At 37.5% G+C, this 11,212-nt stretch overlaps 1 protein-coding gene across 1 annotated transcript; it reads right to left on the bottom strand.

The window, feature by feature from the left end:
• Positions 1 to 1,011: 1,011 nt before the first annotated feature.
• On the bottom strand, positions 1,012 to 2,041 carry LOC116071163 (olfactory receptor 10J5). The gene has a single exon (XM_031342581.1). It carries the CDS (start codon positions 2,023 to 2,025, stop codon positions 1,096 to 1,098), a length of 930 nt encoding a protein of 309 aa, XP_031198441.1. The 5' UTR covers positions 2,026 to 2,041; the 3' UTR covers positions 1,012 to 1,095.
• Between the last annotated feature and the right edge of the window lie 9,171 nt (positions 2,042 to 11,212).

Here is an 11,212-nt window from a genome sequence, read left to right as displayed (position 1 = left end):
GCCACAGGCCACCTAGAAGATGGGCAACCCAATTTCTGTGAATCAGAAGTGTCGCAGGGTTGGTAAAACATAGTTGTTTTCATATCTGTGTCTCTTAGAAATTTTTTCATCTCTTTTCTGAGTAGAGACAAACTAATTCAAGTGGGAATATCCACGACACAAAATATCCCCGAACTCACCCTATTGAAAATGAAAAACAACAGACTATGATCCTGCTAATTTTAGTATAAATATCTGGAGAAATATGAAGCTTGCACAGTTTGTTGCAAGAATAAAACTTAACAGTGTTTAAGTTGAACTCTGGAATCAGCACCACACACACACACACACACACACACACAAGCAACTCCAGTTTTACTTTAGCTGCTATGTAAAACTTAAAAACAAAGGTTTCCATAGGTTGAAAAGAGTCAATATGAAAAGCGTGACAATAAATCATAGCTACAGAGAAGCTACCTCGGTATGTTTTCTTTACTGCTTAGCCTCTGAGAACAAGGCATTGTTGCTTTTAATGTACAGGAAAAAATAGGAATACACATAAAAATTAATAATATTTAAAGAGTTAATGTAGCTAAATAATAAAATATGGGACCCTTTTTCTTGCAAATGTCTTTAATTTTCAATCAATAAGAATTGAGAAAGTCCTGTCTGAAATGAATAGATTTTAACTCATCAAAACAAAAGCCTTCTCTTTTGTGCAGGAAGAAGGAAGTGAAAGCTGCTGTCTCTGCAGCTCATTGTGCATAGACTCCTTCCTGCGATGATGTGCTTGTCTCTTCTCTTCATTGAGACTGGATCAAGGACTTGATTGTCTGAGAATCTATAAAAGGGGAATCTAAAGATGTCTCCAAACCAAAACCATCCAGAACTTAAAGTATGCTTAATCCAATGTAAAATGATTCTTGGATCTGAGATCTAAACATTAGAGTACAAATTTTGTTTGTTGCCATTACTGAGACATTAAAAATAAAGGCATTTCTCTACTCTCTGACATCATTATCCAAAGACATCGTATTTGAGGAGCATGTAGATCATATCTTATTGGTGAGTGGGCATACTTGAGTTAAAGATCTCCTGAAAAAAGTTTCAAGTCTTTTAAGGAATGTTTCTGCCCACAGCTCTGCATAGAGCATCTTTGACTTCTTTGTTCCTGAGACTGTAGACAACAGGGTTCAGCAAGGGAGTGATGATGGTGTAGGTCACAGAGAGAAGAAGGTCTTTTTCTACTGAACTTTCTGACTTGGGTTTGAGGTAGGCAATGGAGGCACAGCCATAGTGGACAATGACCACAGTGAGATGAGAGGCACAGGTGGCAAAGGCTTTCTTCTGGCCTTCAGCAGACACAATTTTAAGGATGGAAGAGACGATGAGGACATAGGAGATAAATATCAGCCCTATGGGCACAAGAATTACAAATGAACTTACACCATAATTTATTATCTCATTGACAGTGGTATCAATACAAGAAAGTTTCATTACTGGGTATATGTCACAGAAAAAGTGCTCCACCACTGTGCCACAGAAGGGCAAATGGAACATGGCTGGCACATGGAGAACTGCCATAACCAGACCAGTGCCTAAAGACCCACAAACCAACCAGGCACACATTCCCTTGCTCATGATAACCGTATATCTCAGAGGCTTACAAATGGCCACATAACGATCATAACCCATTGCTGTGAGCAGAAAGCAGTTGTTGGTGGCCAAGGTGACAAAAAAGAACATTTGGGTTGCACAACCTGCCAAGGATATGGCAAGGTTGTAAAAAATCAGGCTAAAAAGCATTCTTGGGACAATGACCAGTGTATATACAGTCTCTGAACTTGCCAACATGCTTAGAAAGAAATACATGGGAGTGTGAAGGTGATGGTCCATATGTGTGATTGTCACTATAATGATGTTGCCAGCCAGAGTTAAAATGTAGATGGTTAGAAAAACCACAAAGAGGGTTATCTGATGCTTTCCAAAGCTAGAGAATCCCAAGAAGATAAATTCTGTCACTTCAGTGAAGTTCTTTCTCTGCATTCTTCACTATTGGTGTCTAAAAAGTGGTAAGAAGAGTCATCAAGGGGAAACTTTAATTAGCAATTGAAATTTAAAGTAATGAATAATGACAGACTGCACTGAGAAGGTGAAAAAAGTCCCTCCTTTGTGAGTAGTCACCTCTGGAGTATTTGTCCCTGAAGAAGAAACATTTACACACACTTTTAGAATTTAAGTGTATAAGCATTAGCAAACTGTCCTTTGCAAGAAGACTTTGAATACATGCTTACCTCACACACTATAGTGATGTTAGGAAGCGAAAGGGACTAGCAAGAAGACAGTCATGTTCTGTTGCCCACTTAAACACTCTTAAAAAGAATTAACACCAGCAAAGGACATCATAAAGACAGATGTTTATAGATGGAATGAATCAGTAGTATGAGGTATTTGGGAAAGATGAACTTTGAAGAAAAGATGGTTGCTAGATTTGGTGACAAAGTCACTGGGAAACTTTTTACACAGTATTACAGTTGAATTCTAAATGTCAAGCCTTGAGTTCAGCAAGAAGATATGAGCCAGAAATTTCACACTCTCAAAGAAGAGCAACTCCAAAGTGGCTTCGACCACATTCAGTCTGTTGCAATTGACCTCTGAAAGCTCAACCAAAGAAATAGTTATTTACTGATTGCAGTAATCTTTTGGGTGAAGTCAAGAAAAGACCTGTGAGTGAGAAAACAATTAGTTTCCACTGTGATCAAGAAGAGATTTTAAGACAATGTGAGGTATGGAAAAAAAATATAAGTTCCATGGTTAAGCGGGAAAGAGTAGGCAGGTATTTGAAGCCTAACTGATATCTATTTTGAAAATCACCAAACAGACAATTTGATATAACTATGAGAGTCATAGAAAACTAGCCTCTTTAAAAGAGAGAGTATGCAGGCTAGAGATTTAGTTGTCTATCATGCATGAGGATTTGGGTTTAGTCTCTAAAAGTGCATGAAGCTGGCGTGACGGCACACACGCAGGTGGAGACAGAAGGACAGTTTAAGGTCATCCTCAACTATCTTGTAAGCTCAAGGCCAGCAGCCTAGAATGAGAGAGACAGAGACAGACAGAGACAGTCAGTCAGACAGACAGACAGACACACACACACACACACACACACACACACACACATGAGACAGAGAGACAGAGAGAGACTGTAAGGAGGGCACACACAGTGACTATTGCACTGTTCTGGTTTCATTTCCAGTATTACTGAAGAGATTTCTTTTTCTCCTGCTCACTGATTTGTTGCCTGAGGGCACCACGTGTTCATGCATATGAAACCACTCACTCAAGTGTCACTGAAGCAGTCTCCACTACTAAAGCTGTCAGACTTTGTTTTTCTTCCATTTTTTGTTCTTTGGTTTGACACATCTGACCCTACCTCCTAGAAACATTCTCTATCCTTGGTTTCCATGACACCACACTATGTTTCTGTCATCCCTGTGCTTATTTAGTTACTGTCCACGAATCTCTTAATTCTGACTGTACCATGACTACATAGCTGCTCTATTGATCCTCCTTGGCTCCTTCTTTTTGTAGCCATTCTTTAAATTTCAATTTTTCTTTGCTGTGTCTATGTTGACTGCATTCACATATCTATGTTTACAACAATATTTCTCAAATATCCAACGTCTTTCTTGACTTTTATGGGTGTTGAAATCATAATGAACTTTATATAATTTTTAAAACAAATTCTGGATCATCCTATCTCACTTTTGTATCTTCTTTAGTGACTTCATGACATCAGTCTAGTCTATGCATGCTGGCATCCAGGAGCTCCACCTACTATATGTAAAACTCAGGAGACTTTTCTTAAAGTATACCTTATTCTGTCCCAGTTTCTAAATCCATAGTTGCCTGACTAAGGTTAAGGTACCCAACCACCCGTTAAGACTCAGGTCTGTAACCTTAGCAGTTGGTAACAGAGGCCTAAGGATTACAAGTTCACAACCAACCTCAACTACTCTGAGAGATCCTGTCTCAAAATGACAAAAAGCAATGATTAAGGTATCCGATCCTCTAGCTAAGAAACAAAACACATTCTCATCCTGAAAAATCATCAGTCTCCAGAATGACAATTTGGGGGAAAGAACTATAAACTTTAGGACCAACCCTACTTCAGTTAGTCTATTGATCAACATGGTGTGAGACAGACACAAGCCCAGGCAAGTAGGACTCCATAAATCACCAACACTGTGGTTCTCTGTGGCTCCTGTTTCATTGCTTTCTCTTCATTTTCAGAGTTACAAAGACAGACTTTTACTCTCAGGCTCTGTAATTCCTAGCAAGTTGGGTTTACTAAGTTTACCTTCATAAATCCATTAACTCAAATGCCTCTAAAGAAGTTTCCATCCCTAAAGTTGTCAGTCTCGGCTTTTTCCCCTCTTATTCTCATTCTTCTCTGCTTCATTGAGTGCTTCTGCCCACTGCCCCAGGAACACATAGAGCAATGTAATGCAGAATTCAAACACATACCTAAAGAACTAAGGTGTCTTTGAGACACTTTCAACAATTGTTCCTGGAATGAGCAAAATACTCATGAGGAGAAAAGTGAACCTCAGATTTTATTCCACAACTTTTCAGAAATTATTTTAAATAAATCATAGGCATGCATAAAAGACAAAGCCATAAAATATTTCTAAACAAAAATAAAAGATGAAAATTTGTGACCCTCAAATAAGGAAAAGGTCCTTAGGGAAGTAACAAAGAGCTTAAATGAAAACATAACAAATTACAGCTTAAGCTTCATCGTTGTTAGAAAAACGAAAAAGATAAACTGTGCTCTAATAGAAAGCATTCACAAAACAAAACTCTGAAATTATATCTAGAATATATAAAGAACTTTGCAAGTCAATAATAAGACACATTTTAAACTGGATAGTATGCAAACATATATAAAAATACATAAAATATCTAATAATCACATGAAAGGACTCTGAGCAACATTAGCCATTGGAGAGATGCAAAACAAAACTACAGTGAGACGCACACCTACTTAAATGGCTAAAATTAAAAAGCCTAACAACATCCAACACTGTAACCAAGAGAAAGAACTGGGAGTCCTAAGTATTGATAGTTGGAATGTGAAGTGTTACAATCTATTTGGAGAACAATGTGACATTTTTTTAATTATATTAAATCTATACCAATATCCATGACTGTAATTTTCCTGGGCATTTACACAAGACAAACAAACAAACAAAATGTATCCACAAAGGGATATTCATATTTAGATGTTCTAAGAGTCATTTTCCTAGAAGTCCAAAGCTGCAAACAATGCAAATGTCTAAATTATAAGACAGCTATATAAAGAAGTATCCTTAGCAATATAAATAAAAGTAAAAATGGTCTGGAGTAAGAACTGGTTCAGCAGTCAGAATACTTGCTTCTCTCACAGAGAATCTAGGTTCAATCCCCAGGTCTTACAGATCTGAAGACTTATCAAAATTCACAAAAAATTTATAATAAAAATTGATGAGATATATATTGCTCTATGTATTAGACATTTTGCATTCCTTCGTATGACATCATATAGTGTCACACAACACTGTATAATGCCACATTGTTTGCCTTTAGAATCTTGTGCATGCTAAACAAATACTCTACCACTGAGCTACATCTCTATCCTCTTAAGTCACAGCATATTGTAATATTTTACCTACTTCTCCAGAGTTAATACTTAAAATATTCCCCCTTTGACTTTTAGTAAGATTGATTCTTGGAGTAAGGGTTGGAGAGAAACACTGTAGCATGAGATACATTGGCATTAGGAAGCGCTTAGAAAACCTGGGTGTGGATCTGGGGACTGTGAATGTCGAAACATGAGATCTGGGACAAAGCATTTGGTTTTTGTGTGTGTGTATCTACAGTGGCTTCAGCAGCAGAGTTGGGGTTGGAGACTTAAGTAGAACGTCTGAGTTCTAATATACTAGTCATACACTGCTTTTGGAATCGGAAAAAGATATCTCTAGAGGACTGATAAGGATTATCACAACATTCCACGGCTTACTCAGAAAGTCAATTTGCCTTTACATCAACCTCTGCTCTAGAAATGATAACCTCCCCAAAGCATAGGTAACTCCCAATATCCATTATCAAATCTGTGCCTATATACATATTTTTAAATCTTACCTGGATGCCCTTTATTCCTTGCAGCCCATTCAGATACTAGGTCCTTAGTACATGGAAGAACATCTACATACCAGGGGAAGTTATATTTTCATTCTTGCCTTTAAGACTGTAGAATTTCAATCCTACCAAACTCAAATACATTTGCTTCTAATTTTTAAAATACTTTCATATGAACATTTTAAGACTCAGCTCATTGCCTACCACATCCATGAAATCCTGTCAGAATAACCCAATTCCTCATCCCCATTTCTTTCCTAAGGATTGCACCCACTCCTTATGTGTGCTGGAGCCTGATTGTATTACCTCAGCACAGTAACAGGCTGCACATACCATTTCCCAGCTCCATACTCAGACATTGCATTCTTGCCACATTTTAATATGTGGAGAAATATTTTTTATCTCAGAAACTAACAATATTAAAAATCAAGACTTGCTTATTTCTGAGAGTTGGTTGTTCATGTTTACCTTATGTCACTTATGGTAGTTTAGATTCCACTGCTTTGTGCAGTGTCGTCTGCTGTCTCCTTGGAGGTAGCCTCATTTCAAGTCAGAATATAAACTCTCCAAATATGTACTAAGATTTCTGAGTCCAACTCAAGTAGCACTCAATAAGTACTCTCTGACTGAAGAATCTAGAATTCTCAGTACAATTTTAATTTAGCTGTTTGACAAAGGGACAAAGGCGTTACTCATAAAAGTAGTGGGACCTAGAAAAGAGGAAGGCGTCAATGCAGCATCCTTTTCAAGTGAACAGTGGTTTCTTTCTCCATCCTTTTTCACATCTTCCTGTAGGGAATCAAATGACACTGCAAATCTAGGACAGTGGTACAAGAAAGAGAGGATAGCTAATTCAGAGAATGTTTACTTCATCAAGGATTATGGTGAATGACAAGATAAGGATGTCAGTGGTGATCACAGGCAGACAGATTTTTATTAGCTGGATTTTCTAATCCTTGCTTCTGCTCTGTGATCAGTGGGCCCACTGTCCAAATTGAGATCTTAGTGTTAGGTTAAGCATTAGCAAAACATCTGTGTACCAACATTACCTATCACTACTGGGCCCTCTCCTTTTTCTTGTTGCATAAGATGTCAAACTCACCAGACCTTCAATCAGTTGCTTAAGTCAATTCCCAAATATAACACCCAAGTAACTGTGAAACTGAGAAACGTGTTTAGTCTTGCCAACTTTCAGTTGCATATGTTGCATATGTCAGTTACATAGCAATGGGACTGATGTCAAAGAAACACTGTGAGGATTAAATCAGCTAATCCATTTAAAGATTTAGGACACCATACATGTTCAATAAATCAGCTAATCCATTTAAAGATTTAGGACACCATACATGTTCAATAATTGATGTCTTAAATGATCTTTTGTGTGGATTTGTATCAAAAAGAAGACATTCAGGAACTTTTGAGAGACAATGAAAATGACAAAAAGGTATGAAATAATGAAAGTTGAGAGAGGAAAGCAATTAGGAGGGTTTGAATGGTCTAATCTAACAATAAAGTAACACTGAAAGAAGCTAATGAAGTCAAAAGTTGGTCTAGCCAACATTTTGGTTAAGGCCACATGTCAAATAAAACAGGAAACAGAAATATTTGAGAATGGAAATAATTTACTATTAAATATATTGGTATGTATAAGAAATCATATATGTTCTAAATCTTAGTTAACCTGTTGTATAGTGGAAAAAATTTTAATGGACCACTTGGATCAGCTTCCTGATATGTATTTATAATATGACATGTAAATGACTACTGCAGAAAACAAAGAAAGAAAACTCTTGAACCATGCCTCCTGAGACTAGGAAGCACAGTTCAAAGACACCAGGGAGACATAAAGCAACCTCTTTTCAAATCTGTGATTCTTACATATATCTGAGAGATCTAAAGAGGGAAAATGTTTGATAGGACATGATGTAGGAAAGAATCTGAGAAACTGTGCCGTTGGGCTTGAGCTCACCAAGCATTCTGTGATGTCTAATTCCAGGTCTTGGCCGAGGATGAGCACAGGACCAATTGGGACTAGAAGCTGATAAAGAAGAACCCATGGCATTCCCAACATATGTCAGCTCTGTTCTGGCCACATCTGCACAAACAACAACAAAGACAATGAAATAGAAAAAAAAAAGTCCTTGTTCCTCTTCAAAGCCATACCTCATAATTGCTCACTTCCCTTCATGATCCAGATAGGACTGCAGTTAGAGAAACAGTGGTGTGTGACACGACATACCCAGTTCTTCCACCGGCTCTGAAAGCGGTGCTAATAGAAGAAGAAGCTTCTATGAGTTTATAGATCAAGAGGAAATCTCCAAGGGAAGCAATGCTGCCTACACTGCCCACCTGGGTCTCCTTTCTTCACGGTTTCCTTGGTATCTCAGGGGAAGCAGAAAAGTCATGTCATAAATGGATACCAGGGGATTTTATTAAAAACAGGGATTTTTATTTGTCTCTGGTGTTGATATTTTGGGATCCCCAGAGCCTGTCTCCCAGGTGTTTTTCCTTCCCTTCCTTCAGAAGTTTCTGAAGATGCTGTACATTAGTTTTCATCCAATACAATCAAATGTCCTTAACTCTCCACAAGTATCCGAATGGAGGTCAAAATAATAATAATAATAATAATAATAATAATAATAATAATAATAATAATAAGGGATTTCTGAATTGTATCATAGTTTTCTTTTTTAATTAATTCTTTGGCAGCATACACAGTTTCATTATGACATTTTATACATATAGCATTGTTATTTTTTTTCATTTGAAATTTTTCATATACTATATTTTGACCATATATCCCACTCATCCAACTCTTCTCAGATTCCTCATCTCCCTATCCAAAAATATTCATTCTCTCTCTAGCTTTATAGATGGACTTCTAGGCTGTTTTATTTCTTAGCAATTGTGAGCACTGCAGCAATAGATGTGCAAGCATTTCTATAGTATGCTGACATATTCTTTCAGGGATATACCCAGGAATGATGAAACTGAGTCAAGTTGTTCTATTTTTGTTGTTTGAGGAAACTCCACAGTTACTTCATGAGTCCTTAAACTGAATCAATTTACTTTCTTGGCAATAATGTATAAGAATCTCCTGTCTCCACATCCTTGCTAGAATTTATCCAGTATTTGTATCTTTAAAGAAAATCTCAGCCATATTGAAATATAGCAGGAGACCCCTGCATAACCTTTTCCCAGATTCACAAGTTGCTTGCATTTTGTTCCATTTGCCTCTTGAGGTGATGTCTAATTATATTGAAGTAGGAGACATTGTGTTCCTTGTGTCTAAATAAATCAGTGCCTGCTTCCTAAAGGAAAAGAAATTATCTTATATAACATAATCAAATTTTAAGTATCTTAAAGCTACTCTCTCATCTTAAACACTTACTGTCAAAAACAAAATAAGACATAGAGCTTGGCATTCCTCGTGTTAGCAGGAGGTTTTGGTAGGTCAGCGGAAAACCTCACGATTTGGACCTTTCCTTTTTCTAAAAGAACAATGTGTTTATTTAGTACACTGTAAGGAGTGAAGCAGCAGACACAGCAATCAGAACCGAATGGGACACGCGGCCATGAGCAGCAAGGGTCTCTGTGTTGGAGAAGTCCTCATTCATTGCAATGAGCCACTCTGTATGTGCCCCCATTGCTGAATGAATATGTCATCACCAAGAAAAAGAGGGCAGGTCTGTGACATCAGGGAGCAGCTGATTGTGTTGACCTTACCATTCTGATGTCCTGCTATTTTGCCAGAGCAAAGCTGTGGGGATTTTTGTTGTTTTGCTTTGTTTGTTTTGTATTGTTTGTGGGTGTGGGTGTGTGTGTGTGTTGTGCTTTTGGGGTCAGGCTTGTATTGAGAAACTGTCTTCCTCCTGGTCTCTGATTAATGACTTCTTTCCACACATGTCACAGCTCCAAAGTTTCCCTTTCTGCTCTAGAAGGAACGTCATTTCTTCTATGTTCCCAGTGACTTTGTTAGTGTGTTGTATTTCTTGGGGAAGAAAGGTCGCTAGAGTCAGAGGATCCCTCCCTTCCTCATTACAGACCCCTCCCCCCACCTACCTGATCAAGAGCACTGGGCTGTCCTAAAGCAGCCAGCCTCCTGGGATTGACTAACTAACCAATATAAACATCTATCCCTTTTGGAATCTCTGCAATGTTTGTCTCTAATTTTCTCCATGACCCAAATAATCACTCTTACTTTTTCCTTGCTCATAGCTCATCGATCACGTTTATCTTCGGTAGTAAAATTGTGCATTATCCATCTTCTCTTTTCCTGTTTTCTCAAACTTAGAGAAAAGCTCAAAGCACAGTGGCTTTTCCTAACCACTCAAAACTGGTTAGCAAATGTATGGTTCATGCTCTGAAATTTTTCAGTTTTCCCTGCAAACAAAGACATCCTTCTCAGTGAACACAAAGTACTTACCCAGACCAAGGAACAACCTTGTCAATCCTTACTATCATGTAAATCTCAGATCCTAATCAAGGATTCCCAAGTGTGTCTTCATCACAAAAGAATCAAATTCAGAATATCCAAAATCAAACTTTGCATTTACTGTTTTTTAGACCTGTCAAACTCTCTCAGTCTAAAAAGGCTTTCCCTATTATTATTATTATTATTATTATTATTATTATTATTATTTGTTTGTTGTTTTTCATTACCTAAAAAAAAAAAATCCCAAAGATTACAGTTTAGTGATTGTCTTAAATACCCTCAAATTTTAGATTTTTCTAGAGTTTTCTCACGGTTATGTTTGTGGTTTTGCTTGTTGGCAATGCAGAAATCTTATTGTTCCTTGCATGCTAACAAGAGACAAGATTCTGAATTATTCTTTTTTCTCTTTGTTTGTTTGTTTATTTTCCATGCTGTGAATGGAATTCAGATCCCTGTGCATGTTAGACCAGTGCTCTACAGTCACACTATACCCTTAGCCTTGCATTTATGTCATATATGTGTGTGTGTGTGTGTGTGTGTGTGTGTGTGTACGTGTGTGTGCATGTGTGTGTGTGTGTGTGTGTGTGTGTGTGTGTATACACTCTTTCTCTCACTTTT

This window comes from Mastomys coucha, unplaced genomic scaffold (genome assembly GCF_008632895.1).
Source record: "Mastomys coucha isolate ucsf_1 unplaced genomic scaffold, UCSF_Mcou_1 pScaffold1, whole genome shotgun sequence".
In the NCBI taxonomy this organism is placed as follows: domain Eukaryota; kingdom Metazoa; phylum Chordata; class Mammalia; order Rodentia; family Muridae; genus Mastomys; species Mastomys coucha.
Note: the sequence above shows the minus strand (reverse complement) of the source record. Positions and strands in the feature narration are given on the sequence as shown.